This window comes from Remersonia thermophila, chromosome 3, assembly GCF_042764415.1.
Source record: "Remersonia thermophila strain ATCC 22073 chromosome 3, whole genome shotgun sequence".
In the NCBI taxonomy this organism is placed as follows: Eukaryota; Fungi; Ascomycota; class Sordariomycetes; order Sordariales; family Chaetomiaceae; genus Remersonia; species Remersonia thermophila.
The window spans coordinates 2,691,243-2,713,722 of record NC_092219.1 but is presented as its reverse complement, the minus strand read 5'-3'; the positions used below and the strand labels follow the sequence as shown (position 1 = coordinate 2,713,722).

General features: G+C 60.8%; 7 protein-coding genes across 7 annotated transcripts; 4 read left to right on the top strand and 3 right to left on the bottom strand.

Moving 5' to 3' along the window:
• Window positions 1–624: 624 nt before the first annotated feature.
• Window positions 625–3,277, bottom strand: VTJ83DRAFT_3576 (uncharacterized protein; the record flags this gene model as incomplete). Its single annotated transcript, XM_071009969.1, has 9 exons — window positions 625–1,267; window positions 1,327–1,768; window positions 1,831–1,981; window positions 2,034–2,273; window positions 2,330–2,343; window positions 2,400–2,785; window positions 2,841–2,914; window positions 3,034–3,173; window positions 3,238–3,277. The coding sequence occupies 9 exons, from the start codon at window positions 3,275–3,277 to the stop codon at window positions 625–627; spliced, it is 2,130 nt and encodes a 709-aa protein (XP_070867454.1).
• A 2,797-nt stretch (window positions 3,278–6,074) lies between these two features.
• On the top strand, window positions 6,075–10,843 carry VTJ83DRAFT_3575 (uncharacterized protein; the record flags this gene model as incomplete). Its single annotated transcript, XM_071009968.1, has 3 exons — window positions 6,075–7,590; window positions 7,644–7,696; window positions 7,760–10,843. The coding sequence occupies 3 exons, from the start codon at window positions 6,075–6,077 to the stop codon at window positions 10,841–10,843; spliced, it is 4,653 nt and encodes a 1,550-aa protein (XP_070867453.1).
• Window positions 10,844–11,612: 769 nt separating this feature from the next.
• Window positions 11,613–12,601, bottom strand: VTJ83DRAFT_3574 (uncharacterized protein; the record flags this gene model as incomplete). Its single annotated transcript, XM_071009967.1, has 3 exons — window positions 11,613–12,262; window positions 12,349–12,377; window positions 12,489–12,601. The coding sequence occupies 3 exons, from the start codon at window positions 12,599–12,601 to the stop codon at window positions 11,613–11,615; spliced, it is 792 nt and encodes a 263-aa protein (XP_070867452.1).
• Window positions 12,602–13,754: 1,153 nt separating this feature from the next.
• On the top strand, window positions 13,755–15,203 carry VTJ83DRAFT_3573 (uncharacterized protein; the record flags this gene model as incomplete). The annotated part of the gene is made up of 2 exons (XM_071009966.1): window positions 13,755–14,518; window positions 14,639–15,203. 2 exons carry the CDS (start codon window positions 13,755–13,757, stop codon window positions 15,201–15,203), a joined length of 1,329 nt encoding a protein of 442 aa, XP_070867451.1.
• Window positions 15,204–15,864: 661 nt separating this feature from the next.
• On the bottom strand, window positions 15,865–18,097 carry VTJ83DRAFT_3572 (uncharacterized protein; the record flags this gene model as incomplete). The annotated part of the gene is made up of 6 exons (XM_071009965.1): window positions 15,865–16,122; window positions 16,228–17,590; window positions 17,683–17,805; window positions 17,881–17,890; window positions 17,959–17,980; window positions 18,056–18,097. 6 exons carry the CDS (start codon window positions 18,095–18,097, stop codon window positions 15,865–15,867), a joined length of 1,818 nt encoding a protein of 605 aa, XP_070867450.1.
• Window positions 18,098–19,150: 1,053 nt separating this feature from the next.
• VTJ83DRAFT_3571 (uncharacterized protein) lies at window positions 19,151–19,603 on the top strand (the record flags this gene model as incomplete). The annotated part of the gene is made up of 2 exons (XM_071009964.1): window positions 19,151–19,194; window positions 19,255–19,603. 2 exons carry the CDS (start codon window positions 19,151–19,153, stop codon window positions 19,601–19,603), a joined length of 393 nt encoding a protein of 130 aa, XP_070867449.1.
• Window positions 19,604–21,138: 1,535 nt separating this feature from the next.
• VTJ83DRAFT_3570 (uncharacterized protein) lies at window positions 21,139–22,452 on the top strand (the record flags this gene model as incomplete). Its single annotated transcript, XM_071009963.1, has 3 exons — window positions 21,139–21,175; window positions 21,232–21,395; window positions 21,481–22,452. 3 exons carry the CDS (start codon window positions 21,139–21,141, stop codon window positions 22,450–22,452), a joined length of 1,173 nt encoding a protein of 390 aa, XP_070867448.1.
• Window positions 22,453–22,480: the final 28 nt, after the last annotated feature.

Genomic DNA, 22,480 nt, shown 5'->3' with positions numbered 1-22,480 from the left:
CCAGGCGCGGAATCTGAACCACACGTCAGCCCAAGCTCAAGAATAGCACAGCCTTCCAACCCAAGCCACACCGCCAAATCGCGTCATCCCACGGCTTGTGCGAAAAGAATGCCTCGGATGGGGGGAGTACTGCGTATGTAGCGGGGTAACGTTATGGGCAAGGATCGTTAATCCAAAGCGGCACTTCTACACGGTCTGCTGAGGGACGGGCCGGATGATTCTATCCGCTGGACAGACACGGCTTTGGCGCCGAATCTTTCTCCGGTTTCATTGGTTTGAGCTTTGAGCTGTGGCAACCCGTCGTTCCTGCATCTATCCTCCCGTCCAATTCCCATGGGGTTTGCTGAGCTCATCCTGTCATGTTCCCGTCTACTGCGTATGCATGCCGCCGTCCACCAAGGAAGGCCCGGGGCGGAACGGTTTCTCGAATCTCCAAGCCGAGCCGGATTCTCCGTCTCCGTCTCCGTCGAGAGACAATCCAAGGTCACGGATGCTTGTATTATTGCAGCAAGCAGGACTACGATGAAAGCTTAGAGCCGTCCTGCCTCCGCTGGAGGAGCAGGAACACATGCATGTCTTTGCCATCCGGTGCCAACGCTCCGTCCCGCCGCCTTCGCCACCGCCCTACGATATCTCCCTTCCAAGCTTCTCCAGCTCGTCCTTGATGAACTGCTTCGCGTTGATCAGCTCGCTGGCCCCATAAACGACCCTCCTCTTCAGCCTATCGCCCGCCCCCGCGCGCGCAGCCCACTCCTGCAGGTTCCCGTACTCCTCCATGGACCCGCCGCCGACCATGAACACGATGGCCTCCGAGAAGCCTTGGCGCCGCTGGCCAAAGGTCGCCCCGGTGCCCGGAGCCGGCACGCCAGGGAGCCCGCCCGGGGTGGAGGCCGCCCCCGCGCGCAAGGCCGACGGCTGGGGCATCGTCCCGCGCGCGTTGGCGCTCCGCGGGTCGAAGTAGAGGTAGTTCTCCGTCTTGGCGATCGCCGACGAGCTGGCGCTGGAGGGATCCATGATGGACTCGGTGATTTTGGTCACCGTGAGGTCCCTGTCCACCGGCAGGAAGTTCTTGATCCCGCCGAGCAGCGAGGCGACGTTGGATGTCAGCGCATTCGTAGGCACCCCCGTCTCTTTGAGGCGATCCGTCAGGCGGCTCGAGATGGCCGAGAAGCGGTTGAAGAGATCTGAAGATCCCGATTGTTGCTGAGCAGCCGACCCTTGGCTGTTGATGGTGGTGAGCTGCGTCATCTTGGTCGTTGCTCGGACCCTGCAGAGAAACACGATTAGCCGCCTGTCGTTTCCTGGAAAGGCTCATGCACCACGTACTGTCGGATGTAGGCCAGGCTGGTCTTGTCGCATCCCGCTGCTTCGAGGGCTTCCTCGAACTGTGCCCATTCCTGCCGAGACACGTCCTGCTCGGTGCTGAGGAACCAAATCACAAACAGGCGCAGCTTGTCCAGGGGCTGGCCCTTGTCTGCGGCCTTGATATGTTCCAACATTTGGGCCTTTGTCTGCTTCATCACGTCCTCCTCGAGCTGGAAGTAGTTGTCTAGCTGCCGGTTCTGAATTTCCTGGAGAATGGCTGCCAAGATGTTCATGTGCATGTCCAGCGTGGCCTTCCGCTCTCGCAGCTCAGGAAGCAGTGTGATGGCTGCCTTGAGGTGTTGCGCACTGGCGCTCGTGTCGTTTTGGAGATCTTCGAAATTGCTGACTCCGGTCTTCTTGGTGAGAGCCTCGGCCTCCTCCTTGTACTTGGTAAGCTCGGCATCTGCCAGGGGCGTCGTCAGCAGTGCAGCTCAAGGGAATCAGGGTTGCGGGAGGCGCAAGTACCAATATCTTCAGCCACCTGGGGGAACGGCAAGCACGCATTCTTGGCCCAGAAGAAATCCTTGGTAGACAAGTCGTACGTCTTCTTTGTGGTTCCTTTGGACGGGTTGTTGGGGTCTGCCGGCGTCTCGATCGTGATGCGGTTGAGCTCGGACTACTTGGGGCCTTAGCGACGTCCATGCTGCACCCAAAGGAGGGGCTCAAACCTTGAAAACGTCAAAGCAAAGGCTCTGGTATGTCCACGAATGCGAGAGCATGGGGATCAGGTCGACGTTCCGGTCCAGAATGATAAGCACAGGTCGGGACGTTGGGTTGGCTGCGCCGGACGTTCCTGACCGCGCCTGTGACGAGAAGAGATTGTCTTTGGAATTGAGGACGTGGTCCCGGAGTTTGCGATCGAGCTTCATCGCAATCATCTCGGCCGCAGCGCCTCTCGGGCACCGGATCTGGGGATGACCGTTAGCATCCATACACAAGAATGCCCGGCGGCAGTGTCACATACGATAGGGATCACTCCTGGGGTGAACGTTAGCCATGAGCATGCACACCGCGCCCTCGAACATCTGCCGTACCTGATGTCACAGCAACGCTGAACAAGCCGCTGACGATCCTGTCGACGACATGATCCAGTTCTTCATCTTTTGTCTTTGCGCTGTTCAGCGCCCAGTAGGTATGCTCCTTCTGCATGCCGAGGCTGAACAGATCCGGCTCGGTGACGATGAAGTTGAGATACTGATCGTAGACCTGCGCGATCTGCTCCGAGGTCCCCGCTGCAGCCGTTTGGGCCGCAAAGTCTTCCAACAGCGGCCGCGGTATTGAGGAGAGGAAGTTGATGTGGGCGGTGCTATAGAGCCCCTTTTGCAGATCATTCGTAATCGCCTGCAGGTTGGCCGAGGTAGGCTCCACGAGGTAGATGGCTGGGACGTCGGGGATGGCGGCTCTCTGGGAGTTGATATGCCTTGCATTCGTTCAGCGCACATCCCTGGTATCCAGGAGGGCGGGGGAGGGCTTACATGTGCATGGTCACCCCCATTGATCTGAGATCCGAGACCTGGAGCACGGGGCTGATGACATCGCGGCCGAAATCCTGTCCAGAATCCTCAGTCAGCCTATGCCCCGTCCAAGATTCTTTCTGCTGGCAGGCGAACGGTCCGGCGGAGGAAGGGCAGCCGCTGGGACTGCCCCATGTTCTGTTGTGCTGCTTACATCGAAGACGAGGAGCTTCCAGATTGGAATACCATCTTTTGTTATCGGCGCGGGCAAGGAGGTATATCCGCCGGAATGGGGTTCATCATTCTCGCTCGTCTCGATCGGTTCGTTCAGGTTGAGGATCTTCTTGATGGAGACTGAAGTTCATATCTTGTGAGTCTCGCAGGCCCGCGAACCACGGCGCAAGGGGCGGGGACGTACGGATCTGCTTGTCGCGCAGAGAAGCTCCCCGGGCCGCCATGGTCGGTCAATGTGTGTCGTGTGTCGGACGGATAGGATCCGTCGACGATCGATCAAGTTGAGTTGGGCTTTCCAAGGAATTCCCACTTCTCGGTCTGCTCTCTCGAATCCCCCACCAGCAGCAGTTTCAAGGGGACCAAGTCTGTCTGTGCAAGGTCGCAGTAGGGCCGGAACGTCCTTCGTCGGGGGGGCTGCTCGGTTCGCAATTTGGCTGGCCGGTCGGAGGTATGCAATTTGAAGGCGATCTAGAAGCTCCCAAGGCCGAGTTCGCAGACGAAATGTTGGTGTTCAAAGCAGGCGTGTGATGGCGGACGTTGGAACCGGGCGCCAAGGAAATGGCCAGGTAGTCTGTTTGTTGACCTGCTGGATCCGGCTGTTTATGGGCGACTCACAAAAGGTATGCCCGCGACACTGGTCAGCGTCTGCTCCTATGGTCCAACGGCGATCTCGATTTGGCTGTACTAGTTACCAAGCATTTCAAGCAGTCTAGGTAGCAACGGGAATGGCCACTGTCTCTGCATCTCCACGACAAAGCGGCGAGAACGTGACAATGAAGTCAGTCAGCGCTCTGAGCTGGGTGCGAAGTCCATGCTGTCTGGGTTACCTACACAGTGCGAGGTAGCGCATCGCATTGCACAGAAAGCCCATGTGCTAGGTCAACCGGCCAAGCTCTCGCAAGACGCTTCTTAGGCAACCCGGATAGCGGTCCTTATTGCCTCTCACAGAAGACCTGCTGTCAAAGGGACCTGAGGCCATGCGATCGTTCCCCCCGTTCAGCGCTCGGGGCCAAAACCTACCTTCGTCAGGTCCTAGTTTGGAACACGGATGCGCCTGCGGAGATGACGGTTTCCTGCCAAGCCTCCATGGAACCGTGTGGCTCCGTGTGGGAAGCGAGCCATGGCACTGGGGCTTTGCCGCAACGCACGGATCATGTCAAGCCCCTTGGCAAGCGAGCTCCTTAATGACGGTCGCGGGTGATCCGCAGACCTGGAGCCAACTTTTCTCTTTCAACAACAAGGACTTCGCGTCTGCCGTTCAGCAGTTCCAACTTCATCCACCACCAAGTTCGCGTCAGATATCTCCTGGATCTAAAAGCCTTCACACCCAGCCCTTTAAGATCGCACGTCGGTCAATCCATCCGTATCTGCCCTTTAATTTCTTGGGTCGGCGTTTCGCGAGAGACCATCTTAGCCTGCCCTGCCCTCGCGCTCTCTTTCCACACGCGCCCGCCCACCTGCCCCTTGATCAGATTCCGCTCCAAAGTCTCGTGTAGAGCCTCTGAGAGAATGCTCGAACGGAGTCAGTGAGCGTGGGTGATTTTTTTTCCCAGCCATGACATTCGAGTCGGACGTGAAGGACACGATTTCGCGCTGCTGACGCGGCATACAAACGTTGAAAGAAGGGTATGCATAAATCACCACTCCCCATCCCAGAGTTAAGATTACCCCCCATAAGTGTTCGCGCCTTCAAAAGGGCAATGTCGTGATGAAGCCACCAGCCAAACCTCGCGGTCGCAACCCGCGTGTTGGAGGGCGGGCCGTGAGGGCGGCAGCAAAAGCTTGCCGAACGCTTCGGTGGGTGCCTGGCTGGTCACTCACGGCACAGCCGCCACAGCTGCACGTAACGCCTGAGATCTGGAAATAGGGAGAATTGTGCAGCCAGCCAACACAGGGGAGGGCACCGCAGCGGACAGCCGGCCGTGAGAGAGCAGCCAAGAGGTCCGTGGATGGCCAAACCAAAACACACATCGCGCAGCCTTGAGGCCGGGACCAGGGCCATTAAACTGCGGCGTCTGGCAATAATTTTTTTTCAAATGCCACAACCGCCTCGCGACTTTGGATCCGACGGTCCCTGCGGGCGATTGGAATCTCCCTCTAAAAGATGCTGGATCTGCAGGATCTCTCTGTGCTGTGGGAAGAGAGCAGAGTTGATTGTTTAGGCCGTCACAGCCTAAGCTTGCCCCTCCACTCTCCAGGGGGGTGTCGCTCGCTCGCTCGCATCTCGACATCTCAGGGGGGCAACATTCAGTCATCAACGCAGGATCTTCGCATCCCCAGTCTCGCGCTCTCGCCTTGCAGCTCGGCGCCTCGCCCGTTTGCATGAGATCGGAGGCAGGCTGGGGCAATGAAGACGCCAAAGTTCGGGGGTGCTGATGTTGCGGCATCTCTCACCCTTCGGGCTGGGCGGACCAGCTTCCCGCCATGCAGTCTTGGCGCACCCAGCCCCGGGGTTTGGCACTCCGCTGCCCGCTGCCCTCCACCACCACTCCCATGGTCGTCAGATACCAAGGGCAGCAGCACTCCCACCCGCTTTCTCAGCCCGGGTCGCAAGCAAGCCCTATGGTCTGCAACGGCCCGCAGTTCTCGAGCCAAGCCGATACTGTTCATGATGGAGATGGGAGACTGCGGTGCTGCGCTTGGCCTCGCTGTTGGCTGTTGGCTGCTGGCTGCTGGCTGTGTGGTGTTTATTTTCTGGTGTTGGCTGGCTGCCGTCTTCCAGGACCTGTCTTGGTATTGCTTGCAGCGATCAATAAGGAGGCAGACTTTCGTTACGCCCGCCGCTGCTGGTGGTTTCGTTGGCTGACGACAGACTTGGTTGCTCACTAGTCCGAATCCGGCACTCGCCCCACCTGCACGCCCAAGCCGATACATGTGCCCTCCCCACAAAAACTCGCTTTGGAGAAAATCGGTTTGCTGCACACTTCTTCTTAACCGATTAAACTCCTCCGATAATTGCATCACCACCACGCCCACAACCACGTGATATCCAACCCCTTCCCAGGGGCAGCAGCGCAAGCCATGGATCAACATCTCAACGGCGATGCTGCCAGCTGGGATTTGAGTGGCTTCGGCGACGGGACCTGGGCTCCTCAGCACGGCAACCCTGGACTCGGCTTCGGCGCGGGCCCCGGCCCCGGCGGCGGCTACTCGAGTGCCGGATTGCCCCAAGCCCAGCAGAGCGCCGCCAACCTCGAGGCCTCACTCTTTCCTCCCCTCGGCTACGATGAGGGAAATAGCATCAATCATTGGTCGGATCAAGGACAGGCCTCGGTGGTGTCGTACGGGCAGGGCCCGGCAGTGCCTCAGCAGACCTTTGGAGACCATCAGGTCGACAACCGACTCGTCTCCGAGGCACCCGCCGGCTACCCTCAGGGGCCGGTCCATTGGGGACAAGATCCGACGAGGTTTGAGAACGGCGTTCATTTCGATAACCCCTTGGCCGCCGCTCCGGCATTCGCCATCGACCCCCAGATCTCCAACCAAGGCCCTGGATTCCTTCCTCCTCGTGGCCCCGATGCGGCCTCGCCGCTGCCGCACGAGGCTGGATTCCAACAGCCGGCTATCACCAGCTCGCGGCAGCACCAGCCCGCGTTTGCCGTGGACATCTCGCCGGCCCAGCAGCAGCAGCCTCGGCCACCGATTCAGCAGTACCCTGCTCAGCCTCCGTTTCAACAGGCCTCCCAACCCCAACTTCAGCAGACTGTCCAGCCTCAGCTCCACCAAGCACACCAGGCCCAGCTGCAGCACACCGCCCAACCTCAAGTCCAGCAGGTTGTCCAACCTCAGCATCCAAAAGGCGGCCAGCCTCAACCTCAATTCCAACAGGTTGTCCAGCCTCAACCGCAACAGCCTGTTCAGGCCCAGCCTCAGCCGGTGGTTCAGCCTCAACCCCAGCCGGCAGCCCAGCCCCAACTTCAACAGACCGGTCAACAACCGACCAGCCCGCTGGTTCAACAGCCAGTGTTTCAGCCAGCCGCTGGACAGAGCCTACAATCCCAGCCGCCGATTGCCAATGGACAAACAGGGCAGCCGTTTCACCCCGTTCAGGGCGGCCACGCGGGCTCTCCGGGGACCCGGCTCAACTCCGTGTCTGAAGCCCAGGTCCCTCCCGCCGTCGCGAAGAAGGCCAGGGCGCTGGCGCCGGCGACTCCGAACCCTCCAGCCCCGTCTTCTCAGCCTCTGCCGGCGTCAGCCCCGCCACCGGAACCGCTGGGGCCTTTCTGCACCATCAATCATCAGGATGGCGGCCTTCTGGAAAGCGCAAAGGAGCGCCCGGAGCTCACATGGGAAGGCGTTCCAAACCTCGTGATCGGCTCGGCCCCAGTGACGTTGCAAAAGGGCACGCCCACCAAGAGATATGTTGATCTGAAGACGAGGGGTGGACGGGACCCCCTCTTCCCTCAACTGTGGCGTGGATGGATGGTGGCCGAAGCCATAGGAAACCATGTTTTCGCTCGTCAAAACGCGACAAGCGACATCGATATCCGCAGGGCTGATATCCGGTTCGAGGTCGAGCTGAAGCGCGCGAGCCCAGGTCAGTTGGCTTCGCCGCCGTGCCTTGGGAGTGTTGCTAACGATATGTACCAGATATGCCGGCCGAGGCATACAAGAAGCATCTCAAAGATCGCAACGTGAAGGAGGTTGGTTCAGGATTCTACCCGCGACTCCACGCCAGCGCCGTTGCTGACGATGATACCGTACAGGGCTTGTTGCTTCAGGAACCCCTTGAAACAGAAATCCTGGCGGAAGAGCTGCTTCGCCGCCACCCTGCTCACCGGGACAACCAGCAAGTGTCGAATGTCGCCTGGGGAGAATACGTCGACCTGCTCAAGACCCGAGCCCAAGAGCTCCGAGATGCGCAGCGGCGGGCCTCTGGGAAACATCAGGACCCCGGGAACGGTGCCGAACAGCAGGGCGTGCCTCTTGGGGTGGCCAAGGAACGTCTCACCGCTACGATCGCGGGAGGTATCCGCGCCGATGCCGCAGACCTGTTCCCGAACATGAGAGGCATGGATCGCCTCAAGGTCATGTTCAAAAACATCTTTGTGAACCTGATCAACACAGGCGAACTCAACTCCCCGCTGGCAAAGGCGCTGCTGGAGCTGTTCGCCCTGGCCAAGTTGACGCGGGACGATCTGGACGCCCTGCAGATGGACAAGGTCCGGAAGAGAATCGAGGAAAAGGGCGACGCGGAGGCGCAGGCGTTGATAGCGCGCGTCTATGAAAACGCAGGCAAGGAGAAAAACGGGGGCGCGCGCCAGGGCGATGCTGCGAGCGTAGCGTCTGGCACCCGCGGAAAGAAAACAACTTCTGCGAAAGCGGGGGACCCGTCAAAGCAGACCGGCACGCCAATCGAAAACAAAACCCCGGCCAGCGCTTCTGCTTCCCTTTCTTCTTCGAAATCGGCCACTTCAACAACAAAATCCTCCAACGACAAAGCCACGTCTACGTCTTCCAAGATGCCCTCCAACGGGGACGCCGACAAGGCATCATCCAAACCTACAACCAAAGTCGCCGCCGCGGCTGCCGGGGCCAAGCGGCCTCGGGAGGCCGATGCGGCCGGCGCAGAGTCGCGCTCGAGCAAGAAACCTGCCACCGACGCGCCTTCGACCGGCAGCACGAAGGCATCTTCCCTCACCACAAAGGCAGCCGCCACGAAGCCTTCTACCACCCCTGCCTCGGCCCCCGCGGCCTCGTCTTCCTCGAGCAGCTCGGCCGCTCCTCCGACAAAGCCACGGTCTTCTCTCTTGCTTCCCGGAAAGGTGCGCACGGCAGCCAAACCTGCGGTCAGGTCAGAGCCCGCAAAGGCCGACGAGAAGAACGCCGCAGGACAGGCAGAGCCAGCCACCAAGACAGCTGGTTCCAAAGCCGATGCGGGAACGGGCGCGTCAACTGCTTCGAAGACGGCCAAGCCCAAGCCGGCGGATATCAGCAGGGACACGGCGCCCTCGAAGTCGCGCATTTCTGCCTTGATTGAAACGATCGAGGAAGACAAGAAGATACGAACTCCTGCGAGCCACAGACAGAAAGAGCCATCCCCACCTCCGTCCGAGACTCCCGAGCAGCGCCAGCGCCGTTTGCGCAAGGAATCGAGGCGCCATCTCCGAGTCAGCTTCAAGAGCGGCGATGCGCTGGTGGAAATCCGCGAGTTCACGCGCGAGCCCGAAGAGATCGCCGAGGCAAACAAGGCTCGGCTGGGCAGGGAGCTCTATCGCACCATGAACAGCGAGGAGAGCGAGATGATGAAGCGGCTTCACCGCGGCCAGGCCTTGGTTGATGACGAGTTTGAAGAGCGCGAGTGGGAGTCGCCGTCTGCCATCGACTTCGCCGGCATCCCTCAAGAACAGCGTGAGCGCACGTACGTCACCCGCGGCGGCCTCAAGACATTTGAGACGGAGGAGCAGCAGCGCACCCGGGAGCGCGAACGGAACGAGCTCATGGTCATTTACCACAACCGGGAGGACATTCCGCCTTCGCCCCGGTCCCCTCTCCCAACCTCGTCCGCTGGCGAGCACGTCCCAAGCCCGATCTCTTTGGGCCCTCAGGTGCCGCGCTACGAGGAGCTGATGCGTCGGCGCGTCGACTTTAGCAAATGGGGCGCTTACCACGCGGCTCGCGCGGCCTTGCACCGCGCCGACAATCCGCCGACCCCATTCCACCACCATTCCAGGGAGCAGGGCAGTGCCGCCCACTCGGATCCGCGGACATGGTACGATCCCGCGGTGGCCGCCAAGCGGGACCAAGCGACATTCGAGCTTCTGAGCTCCGACCGGGTCAGAAGCTGGAGGGATCCCGACCCGGCCAACCGAACGTACCGTCGGATGACGGACGAGGAGCTTGCCCAGGACGCGAGGCTCCAAGAAGTGCTCGCAAACTTGCGGGCCATTGCTGCAACCATCCCCAAGGGACCCCGGCCGGTCCGTCAGGAGGCAGCGCCCACCCAAGTCGCTCCCGCGCCGATGCCTGCTGCCGTTACCGCTCACCCCGTTCAGACGGCTGCCCCCGACTATTCAGCTGCCTGGGCGCAGTACTATGCTTCCCAGCAACAACAACAACAGCAGCAGCAGCAGCAGGGCTGGTATACCCAACAGCAACATCAGCAGCCGCAACCAGCCCCCGGAAACGACCAGGTCGCCGGCATTCTCGCGACGCTTGGCATCCAGCAGCCTGCTGGACAGCCTGTTGGACAGCCTGTCGTTCAGGGCCCCAATCAGCAGGTCGAGATGCTTCTGAAGGCGTTCACGGCTGCAAATCCCGGTCAAGTCCCCGACCCTCAGCAGGTCGACATGCTCTTGAAGGCGGTCTCAGCAAGCCCCGCCCAGGCCGTCGACCCTCAGCAGGTTCAGCATCTGCTAAGCATCGCCCGGCACGCCGCTACCGGCCAGCAGCCCGCCCAGTATGGACACCAGCATCCGTACTATAGCCAAGCCGGTCCTCAAGGCTACAACCCACCCCAGGGCTACGCCCCTCCCCAGGCGGACCGCGAGGGCTATGGCTCCTCCTCGCACGGCTACAGCCAGCCCCAACAAGAGCGGGATGCCTACGGCCAGGCGTATGGCGGCGGCGGCGCGGACCGCGACCGCGAGCGGGAGAACGGACGGGAGCGGGATGGCTACGGCCGTGAGCGCGACCGCGAGCGGGACAGGGACCACCGCGGACACCGGGAGCGCGGCCGCGGCAACGGCGGCGACGGCGCCGGCCGGAACCTGGTCGGCACCAAGGCCTGCATGTTCTGGGCGAAGGGGAAGTGTGCGAAGGGAGACAAGTGCACTTTCCGTCACGACTAAGGGGCGAAGGGCTGTCGATCGTCGCCGCGCCGGCTGGCTGTCCTTTTCGGATGGGATTCCAAGGAGCAGGAGGCGGGATGGAAGCCGCGCATGAAGGCGCACGCGCGACGCGTTTCGAGCCGACAACCTGTTTTATTGGCTCTATCGGCGGGCTAATGTGTTTGAGAGGCATCTTTGGGCGGCATTGCTTACCTGGGATCCTATCGTCTGCCAAGCGCCTCGCTATGGTTTTTTTTTTTTTCTTTTTCTTTTTCTTTTTCTTGTCTTGTCTTCTCGCATGTGTGGATCCCCCCTGTACTGTACTTCAGACACCTTCAAGGGCATCAAGAGAGAGAGAGAGAAGTGGAAGGAGAAGGGCATTTTCAAGGGCAGCGCCGGCTTATCCTGTCCAAGCATGTCCTCCTCTCTACCCATTTAGATACATGGCATTGCATGCGGCGCAACGGGAGGATAACAGAAAGGAACATGGGGAACTGGGGGGCAGATCATGATGATGTGTGAATGGGAGAAGGGGGGGCTCTGATGTGTACAGCTGGTTATTTGTACAAGTACTCCAGGTCTAGGAATCTAGTAGCAGCCTGTGACATAATCATGGGTTTATGGCATGCTCTTCGGAATGGCAGCTCTGTAAACTTGAACCCGGGATTGGAACTACATTTTTTGTCAAGGCGAGGCCGAGGCCGAACAGGGCCTTTCATCCAGCCGCTTGGTATTCCTTGGATACCCTCCCATCCCATCATGAAGCTCTACCCGACGGGCGTCGTCGTTGTCATGCCGTGTCCCCCAAGCCCAGCGTCTCCTCGATGGCCTGGCAGATGGTCGGCACAGATGCCATGGCGCCATCTCCGGTATCACCACAGGCAAGCGTCTTGCTGATGGGAGGAATGACCCGGAACCAGCCGGACGACGACGACGACGATGATGATGACGACGCTCCACCTGCCGAGCCGCTCTCAGCGGCTTTGACGCCCCAGTCCTCGGTGAGCATGCGGATCTGCTTCTCGGTGATGGGGTTCCTCCACATGGCCGAGTTCATGGCCGGGGCGACCAGGATCAGCTTCCTCTTGCCGTCGATGCTCGAGTCCGTGTCCCAGGCGCGGACGACCGAGGTGAGGAGGTTGTCGGCCATGCCGCCGACGACCTTGGCGAGGGTGTTTGCGCTGAGCGGGGCGACGACGAGGACGTCGGCCCACCGGCGCAGCTCAATGTGCAGGATGCTCGCGCCGCGGCGCCACGGCTCGGGCCCCCACTCGTCGCGGTCCCGGTAGACGGCGTCGACGTTGGGCAGCCGCAGCAGCGAGGACACGGCGGGCTGCTCGGCGCTCTGCCCGGCCAGGAAGTGGCAGGCCGACTCGGTCAGGACGATGCGGATCGAGAGGCGGCCCTGGTGCTTGGCCAGCTCCTGGACGATGACGGGGACTGGTTGCGGCGGTGGACGTTAGACAGGGCGGGCATGCTGGGGGGAGGAGGTGCTCAGGGGTCCGGGTTGTGTGTGTAAGACTTGCTCTTGATCGTGGCCACGGAGCCGGATGCCCTGCAACGAGGTGTAAGTGTGTCTGTTTGATATACTCCCTGGGTGATTTCTTTTTTTTTTTTTTCATTTTTTTTCATTTTTTCTTTTTCATCAAACTTGGGAGAAGCATACGCTAAAAGTAAATGTTTCTTCCCGTCATTTCTGGATGCCACCAGGCTTTCGATCGAGTTGGACTGGCTGACCTCGTAGTGGTCGTCATGCTGGCCGCTGATCATTTGCAACATGGTCGCTGATTTGCGAGGAGACGCAGTGATGCTCCCGGTGTTGGTTTGTCCGGTGCCTTTTTTTTTGGAGTGGAAAGCTACCGCGGTAGGTTGTTTTCCGAAGATGGAACAGGTTTATCTCCGGCGTTGATGTTGAGTGAATTACAAGGGCCTCGAGAAGTTGAGAAGTCTGGGTCTCTCCCCATCACGAGAGGAGCACGTAGCCGTTGGACCTCGGGTCCTGCCGCTCCTCTTTTGCTGAAGCGTGCACAACCATCTACAGTCGCTGTGGCATGGAGCCGATCTTCCCACCCCGTTTCTCGCCGGGACTGAGCTGAGAAATGGGGGGAGGGGGGTTCGAAACATAACGAGACCTGCATCGAGACGTTTCTTGCCCAACTATGAAATCCGACGGACTGCAGCCCATCCCAGTCCTCGCTCTAGCATTCATTCATCCACCATCCCTGGAGAGGAGGAGGAGAGAGACTCGCACAGGAGGCTCACCTGACGCTGTCCTGACGTGGGGCGACGACGGCCCCTCATCTTCTCCAAATCCCCATCCCCCGTGGCACGGGCAGCTGGGCTGTTACGTCATGTGGATTCGAACCCGCATTGAGGTCCACGGGTGGTGAACTCCGGACGGCCTTCAGAGGCAAAGAGAAAAGTCTCTCAGCATAGACTCGAGAGTAAGCAATTTCTATTCTTGCATGCACGCTTGCACCTTGCATGTTATCACCAAGGGGCTGTTGTTTCTATAGACGCTCAAAATAGACTGGCTGCATCGTCGTCTCCAACGTTTCCACCAAGCGCTTTTCTGTTCTTGGGGGGGTTCCTTCCCGGAGCATGGTCATCGGCGCAAAAGCCGTCGGCAAGAGCCAACCACCCCTGTCGCCGCGGGAGGACGGCCAGAGAAGAGCCAATGAGACGCGTCACCAACGGCTGAACACCACCTGCGCGTGTCAGAAGCTCGCTCTCAAGGGAACCACTTTAACCTTAATTTTTATCGTAGTAAGCAGCTGATCGAGCACCTACTGCCTACATCATTCAATTCATCCAACCACAGCGAGCCTCGCGCCGTTATTTTTTTTTTTTTTTATCGATTCGAGGGAACCCACGGTTTCCTTCGCCAACCAGCCAGCCAAGCCACCTCTACCCTCCTCATCGCGGCAAGACCATGGCGACGCCGACTCCCACCGGCACCGGCACCGCGACGCCAATCGTGGAGCTCGACCCGGAAGAGACCAAGAAGAGCCTCAATGTCTCGCTCGCAGACCTCTCGGCCAAAGCCACCGCCTTGTTTGCCCACAAAAAGTATGAGGAAGCCGCCGAGGTCTACGGCCAGGCCGCCGAGATGCAGGCCGAGATGAACGGCGAGATGAACCCAGAGAATGCCGAGATCCTCTTCCTCTACGGCCGTGCCTTGTTCAAGGTCGGCCAGAGCAAGAGCGACGTCCTCGGGGGGAAGGCTCCCGAAGCGAAGCCGGCCAAGCCCAAGACGGCCAAGGCCGCCAACGGAAGCGCCTCCGCGGCCTCGCAGCCAAAGCCTGCTGCGGCGGCGGCCGCCGCGTCAGGGTCCGCCGACAAGACCGACATCAAGAAGCCGCTGTTCCAGTTCGAGGGCGACGAGAACTTTGAGGATTCGGATGAGGACGAGGAGGCGGAAGGCGAGGCCGAGGAGGACGAGGACGACGACGACGATCTCGCCACGGCGTTCGAGGTTCTGGACCTCGCCCGCGTCCTCTTCAACAAGCAGCTGGAGGCCCTCAAGGACCAGGAGGAGGAGGAGGAGGAGAAGGAGGAGAAGGAGAAGCAACAAGGCAAGGGCAAGGGCAAGGAGGTGGCCGAGCCCGGCAACGACTCGCCAAAGGTCCGGCACATCAAGGAGCGCCTCGCCGACACGCACGATCTCCTGGCCGAGATCTCGCTCGAGAACGAGAGGTATGTTGCAGGGTCGTGAAGGACCATCTTTCACCAAGGAGCCGATGATCCTTCCCGAGCTTTGCAAACTGACATACGTTCTACTTTCCTCCCCGCCCCCTCGCTTCCCCCCGAATCAAGATATACCAACGCCATCACCGACTCGCGCGCGTCCCTCAAGTACAAGGAAGAGCTCTACCCGTTCGAATCCGAGATCATCGCCGAGGCGCACTTCAAGCTCTCCCTCGCCCTCGAGTTCGCCTCGGTCACCAGGTCGTCCGACGACGAGGACGCGGCCCAGAACAACCACGTCGACCAGTCGCTCCGCGACGAGGCGGCCGCCGAGCTCGAGGCCGCCATCAACAGCACCAAGCAGAAGCTTCAGAGCAAGGAGGTCGAGCTCGCGACCCTGCACAACCCGGACGACAACGAGGCCACGCGCCGCCAGATCGCCGACGTCAAGGAGGTGCTGGCCGACATGGAGCAGCGCCTGGTCGACCTGCGCAAGCCGCCCGTCGACCTCAACGCCGCGCTCGGGATCCCCCCCGCGCCCAAGCCCGAGGTGTCCGAGGAGGTCAAGCAGGCGGCCAACGACTTGACGGGGCTGGTGCGCAAGAAGAGAAAGGCCGACGAGGGCCCCGGGGCCGCCGCCGCCGCCGACGAGCCGGGCAAGAAGGCTCGCGAGGACGGCGCGGGCGCCAGCTAGAGGCAGCCCGGGTTTTTGGCCAGCGTGGTGTCGGGAGCGGGGGAGGCCCCATCCGCCGGGGCCTGGGGCTGCTCGGCCGCGCTGATGGCGGAGTATTTGGGTCAGCTGCGGCGGCGTGCCCAAGGAGAGGAAAAGCTCTAAGCCCGTGCTGTACGGGAGGGGACATGATTATTGTATGACTAGTATTATTTTCCACCACCACCACCACCACCACCACCACCACCACCACCACTACTTTCTCTCCTTGCGGAATCGTCTTTTGGGAGGGGGACGGCGTACAGAGGCGAGATGGGTTTGATGCTTTCAAACGAACGAAATGGCCGGAATGATGGCTACGATAGCATGGACGCAGAGAAAAAAAAACAATATTGTTTTGGCCATGCAGAACCAGACGTACGGCTCCCCATGCCGAGAGTTGTATGTGTATACAGTACGTCATCGCCGAGTCTTGTTGAATATGCCACCCACCCTTCACAACGCCATGCTGGCGTAGTTCATGTTTTCACCTCCAAACGTTGTCGTGACATTAATCAAAGTATATATAAGGTATACAAACCCCCATGCCGTGCTATGCTTATGCGAACCGTCTTCCTTGCCTGTCGTTGGAACCACAAGAAACCGCTTGCTTGCCAAGGAAGAAAAAAAAAAAAGAAAGGCATCATCAGAGCTGGAAGTGGGTATTCTGCACGCGATTCTCGGACCCCCGCAGGTGAGCCGACGAGCCCTTGAACAGGCTCTGCCAGATGTAGGCTTCGCTCAGCAGCAGCTCAATGTCCTTTTCGGTCCAGTCGCGCGTCGGCAGCGATTGAAGAAACATCATGATCTCCTGGAAGTCCATCTTGACGAGCCTGTCGGACCACTTGACGAGGAAGGCAGCGCACACGTAGAGGTGGAACTCGGAGAAGCCTTGCTCTTCGGCCTGCGGAATCATCGCACCACGTCAGCTTCCCGTGCTCGAAGAGGCCCGGGCACGCTCAAGGGGGGGAAAGCATCGCGAGGAAAAGGCAAAGCAAGACGGGCTCACCATGTACGTGTCCCACATGCGGATCGTGTTCTTGACGCTGATCTCGCGCATCAAGAGACAGTTCATCCAGCGGAAGCTGAACTGGATGAACTCGACGTTTTCCGACTCCAGGTGCCGGGCCAGGCCGGCGTCGATGCGGGCCGTCAGGTCGCGCAGCGCCGACACCTGGCGCTGGATGCCCGGCTGGGCCACAATGTAATGATCCTGAATGCCGTCCAGCAGCTTGGTCAGGCACCAGAACGAGTCGGCCTCGACCGCGTCCAGCACGGCGCGCGGCAGCTGGCCCGGGTCCATGCCGCTCTCGATGTCCGGGTCCGTGATGTACGTGCCCAGAAACACCTGCCAAAAGGGCGTCACCAGGTCGTTGATGCCCTGCACGTAGCCGCTCGCCGGGTGCCGCACCGCCCACACGTACAGGATGCGCTCCAGCGACCGCTGCGTCGCCTCGTAGCCGTACAGCTCGATGTGCGGGTTGGTCCGCGGCACGTCGATGCTGATCTGGTGCCAGATGGCCTCGTCCAGGCCGCGCCCGCCTCGCGTCGACGAGCCCGTGGTGCCGGCGTTGGGGCCGCCGCCCGGCCCGCCGCCCGGCCCGCCGCCCTTGTCGAAGGCTTGGCGCACGCCGTCGAGGTACTCTTTGCGCTTCCGCTCGAGCGTGGCCACGCGCCTCTCGCTGCTGGTCGGGAGGTAGCTGAGGAGCAGCTGCCACGTCATGGCGCGGACCTCTTCTGGCACGCCGGACCAGGCGAGCTGGCGAAGATCGGCGAGGGGTATCGTGGACGCTTGGAGCAGGCGCTTGAACTTGTTGATGCGCGTTATCCTCGAGTTGATGGCGTCGATTTCCTTCTGCGTCGCGTTGGGGGGGATCGTCGGGTAGTTGATGAGGTGGAGGGCGTTGGCCGGGTCGCGCAGGATTTCCTTGTACTGCGGCCGCAAGATCTTGCCCTCGCTCTTCCTGGGCATGGGGTAGATGGACGCCGGCCGCTCGAAGCCAATGTCCGCGCTGTCCGAGTTCCGCCGCCGCGATTGCCTTTCGGGGTCATCGTCGCCGCCGGCGCCTAGGCCGCCGTCTCGCCGCGCCTTGCTCTGCTCGGCCTTCCGTTGCGTCCTCCTCTTCATGTTGGACAAGCTCGGCAGGCCAAAGTCGTCGCCATCGTCCGACTCGTAGTCGTACATGTCGTCGGTGTCGTCCACGGTCCAGTCATCGTTGGTGTTGGAGAGGAAGTTCATGTACGTTTTGAGCGGAGGTGCGCTGGACTTGGAGCCCGACTTGGCCGAGGTGGAATTGAGCGACGAGTTTCGCTCGTGGCCCGGGGTCGTGGATGGCGGGGATCGCGGCCGGGAGCCGGAGCCCGAGATGTTCCTGGGAGAGGGGACGCCGGCGTCAGAAAAGCCAAGGGAGGGGGATCGGGGAGGAGGGGGCGGGGGCAGACAACGGAGGAGACATAGACCTACAACGAGTCAAACTTGAGCATGTCAGCGTGGGAATAGGCGGCGCCGACCACGAGGCCCGAGTCGCGCGTCTTCTTCGCAGGCGTGGGGTCGCGGGATGCGCCCCTCCAGAAGGGTGAGGGGGCGCTGGGTACATCCTGCGTGTTAGCTGAAGCTCACGAGCATGGGAACCCGGGGGCGGCGCGGGGAGGATGGACGTACTCGGACCTATCTGTCATGGCATCAAGAGCAGGCTTGTCAGCGAATGGCTCCGAGGCGTATGGGGCGTCATGTCCCTACCGACTTGCACCATCTCCTGCTGCTGCTCACCCCCCCCCAAGGGTCGTTAACACGTTGCTTCCACCAAGACGGTCAGCAACCGTGGGCTCTTTCTTACCTGAGGCGGCGCCTTCTTGCCACCGCCAGAAGAGGAGAACATGGTGGGCTATGGATGGCGGACGGCGGTGGGCGGGTATGGCGGTGATCGCATGACGCTTCTTGCTGGCGAGGCTGTTTTTTGTTGTTGTCGTTGTTGTTGTCGTTGTTGTTGGTTGGTGCTCCCTTTTGGTGGTGATCTGGTGTGGTGTGCACCGGCGTTGGGTCAAGCCCAAGCTAGGTAATACTCACTAAACGGTAGGTGCTGTCGCTTGCAGGTTTCCTGGGGCCTTCAGTGGCGGACAGCTGCTTGGCAGTTGTGGCAGGTGAGCAAGCGCAAGCGCCCTTTCGGTTCCCTTACTGCCCGTGGTTGCTGTGGTCCAGTCCAGTCGATAGGTAAGGTAGGTACCTCAGGTGGGTAGGTAGGTACCTAGGTACCTAGGTAGGTAGGTAGGTAGGTCACTACCTAATAATGTGCGTACAACCTTGGAACGTTGCAGCGCCCTTCCACCCTCACTGGGCCACCGTAACGGGCAGCAGCGGTCAGGGGAAGGGCCGCCCTGCCTGCATCTGAAGTGCATCCCCATACGGGCACCGTAGGTTGAGGTCCCTTCCCCCAACCCCGGGCATCCAATCCATCCCTTTTCACTGGGCCCCCACAAGCCCCCCCCCCCCACCCCCCGATCCAGTGGCTGTTTGTTAGGTAAAGCCAAGGGTTAACTAGTGTACGCAGTACCGCGTACTGTGGTAAGGTCAAGTCGGTTATGAAGAATCCTGGACTCACCGGACCCACTCCAACACGAACCTGGCAACCCCCGGCGATGATCTTTCACAATCGTTGGACCAACCTGAGGTGAGTCTGGTAGCCACAACACATCCTCCTTTCTCGCCTTTTTGCCGTCTCCTCTCCCCGAACTCGAACTCGAATCGAGGGCCAACCCCATCTCATCCATCATTGACGTCCATCAACGAACCTAACCCCCCCGGCTCCATTTCCAGCTCAAGACCGAGCCGCGTTGCTCTTCGCATTTCCGCCACCTCTTTTCGTGGCGAGCGCGTCGACATCTCTCCCTCCCTTTCCCCCCAACTCGACATCCCCCCTTAGGTCGTCGTCGCCATGACGGAACCGGAGAACTTCGATGACGAGCTGTTTGCCGATCTGTACGCCGGACCGAAGCATCTCCCGCTTCTTTGCGCCCCCATCACTGACAGACGTTTCAGCTACAACGATGACGAGCCAGCCGGCCCACCCGCCCGCGCCCCTGAATCCGACCAGCAGCGTTCGACTGAGCCGGCAGCGGCGGAGCCCAGCCGTGAGAACGGCCATGATTTCGGCCAGCAAGCCGACTACAACGGAGGCGACGTAGGCGATGAAGAAGAGGAAGAAGACGACGACGACGATGACATCGACTTCAATCTCGGCAACGGCCCGTCCGCAACGATAACAACACAACCCGACCGTCAGGACAGCCACGACAGCCAGGAGCATCATGACGAGAAGCCGACGCCCAGCGCGGCCCCGGCGCCCGCCGCGCCAGCTCGGGGGCCCAATGCCAAAGAAGACGGGTAAGTGGTGGTTTTTTTTTTTTCGCTGTTCGTTTTTGCTTTGACATGTGCATACACACCTCGCGCAGCACCAAGACGGGCGTCTATCGGCTTCTCCCCTCTGCTCTCCGCGGCAGCCCTGCCGCCCTGCTCCACGTGGGAGTGGGAAACGCTTGTTGTTGGCAGGCGTCTTTTTTGGAACGCTGGTGGAGTTGGTTCACACCTTGTGCTGGTGCCTCCGGGGACAGGGGAGGACAAAAACACGGGGATTTGGCAATGGGCGGCCATACAGGAGTCTGTCGGCGGTGCGGATGGCTATGGCTGGCTTGGGTGTGCGCCCGGTTCCCTGTCATGTGGGAAACGCGGTGGCGACGAGCAAGACCAAGAAAGAGAACGGAGCACGCCCGTGCGGCCGCGTCGTTTCGAAAGAAAAAAAAAAAGAAAAAAGAACAAGAGCTGGGGAGAGGTTGGGGAGGACCAAGCAGCAACCAAACTCCGACACCCGAAAACCCCCAGCGCCGACATCATGGATGGGATCCTGTCCTCCTGTCTCCATAGCCCGCCGGAATGCTTGGAGAGCCAGATGGCAATCCGGAAAGCTTGCCGTCTCCGGTTTCTTAGGTCAAGAAATTGGCAGCGATTAGCGCAGCAACCCAGCAAAGCAGAAGCAGAGACAAAAGCTAGCTTGACGATAGCAAAACAAAAAGACCACGAGGCAGGAACAAGAAATCGCATTCGGCAAACAAAGTCGTCCTAGTTTGGCACTTTGCGCTGCATCTTTTTCACACCTTCGTGGGAACTGCTGTAGCGTGCTCCGCGTGGGCTCTGCAACCTCCTTTCTTCCAACGCCGCACCGATCGCGTCGCCTCTCTCTCGCCTTCACCAACGACAACCACCACCACCACCACCACCATCACCACCACCACCGCTCGACATGGCCGACAACAACGCCCTCTCCTCACCGCCTCCCCAGGGGGATCGGAGCCCGGCTCCATACCTGGAGCCCACCTCCCTCGACTCTTTGACGGACATCGACAGCCATGCCAAAGCCCTGTCCCCATCCTCCTCGCTTTCTGCCCCGTGGCGAGACGCAGAAATGTCCAAACGCACAGCCCAAGAGCCTGGTGAAGCCCACCCTCCAGACTGCCGGTTTCAGATTGGAAAAGACACGGACTGTGGATCAGACTACGGGAAGAACGGAAGGTCTGGAACCAGCGCCGAAGAATGGATGGACAGACGGATGGACGGATGGATGGATGGATGGATGGATGGATGTTGAAGAGCCCACCACGCCGCGGCTTGGTCACCCGTCTGTGCTCTGTTCTGGTCCCCGAGCCGACGGCGCCCAACTCTTTCCTCCCTCATCGCGACGGGCTTTCTCACCGCTGGTCAAAGGGCGTCGCCGGCGTCGGTGTGGGGGAACACGTGCTTTGCGCTCATGTCTTGCTTTTAGCCCCCTCTGCGCCCTCATCTTGTCATGCTCGGTGGCTTTCTTGATATTGCCGTGGTTGCGCTACGCAAGATGGAACGGGAAATGCTGATAGAATCCCTGACAGCAAAATGTTTATCGGCGGACTCAACTGGGAAACCACAGATCGTGAGTCGCCTTCTCGCCATCGCCTTGCGATGGTCCCTTGCTAACGGACCTCTCAGAATCCCTCCGGGACTACTTCTCGCAGTTCGGCGAGGTGCTCGAGTGCACCGTGATGAGGGATGGCGCCACCGGCCGCTCCCGCGGCTTCGGATTCCTGACCTTTAAGGACCCCAAGACGGTCAACATCGTCATGGTCAAGGAGCATTATCTGGACGGCAAGATCGTGAGTCTCGAACCCGCATCCAGCCGACTTTGAAAGGCGACGACGGCGCACACGTACTAACACTTCATCCGCCCCCCCAAAAAAGATCGATCCGAAGCGCGCCATCCCGCGCGACGAGCAGGAAAAGACGTCCAAGATCTTTGTCGGCGGCGTCTCGCAAGAAACCACGGACCATGAATTCCGCGAGTACTTTTCCCAGTTCGGCCGCGTTGTCGACGCCACCCTCATGATGGACAAGGACACGGGTCGTCCGCGCGGCTTCGGCTTCGTCACGTTCGAGAGCGAGGCCGGCGTCGAGGCCTGCCTGGCCGCCAACCTCGAGCTGCACGGCAAGCCCATCGAGGTCAAGAAGGCCCAGCCTCGCGGCAACCTCCGCGACGACGACGACGCGAACCGCCGCGGCGGCGGCAAGTTTGGCCGCAAGGGTCAGGGCGTGGGGGGCATGGACGACGGCTCGGGCCAGGGCGGCAACATGAACGCCATGATGGGCGGCGGCATGGGCGCCGGGGGCAACGGCACGGCCGGCATGTCCCCGCAGCTCATGGCCCAGTACCTGCAGCGCATGCAGCAGGCCATGGCCATGTTCCAGCAGCAGATGATGATGAGCCGCAACATGAACCCGGCCATGCAGCAGATGATGTACATGCAGCAGATGCACCAGATGCAGCAGATGATGGGCGGAGGCGGCCGCGGCGGCGGCGGTGGCGGCGGCCCGATGCCCCCCATGAACCCGGCCATGATGCAGCAGCAGATGGCGCAGATGCAGCAGATGATGAACCAGCAGGGCGGCGGGCCCGGCGCCATGGGCATGAACCAGGGCGGCATGAACCAGGTCCCCGGAGGTCCCGCCGGCGGCGCCGGCCCCAACGGCAACGGGCCCGGCAGCGGCCCGGGCGGTCCCAACGCGGGCGGCCCCGGCGGCTTCAACGCCTACGATCAGCAGCCCTTCGACCAGCAGCAGGGCATGGGCGGCGGCCACCAAGGCCCGGGGGCGGGCCGGGCGGTGGCGCCGGCGGCGGCGGCGGTGGTCGCCGCGGCGGCCGCGGAGGCGACATGATGCACCACCAGGGCGGCTTCAATCAGGG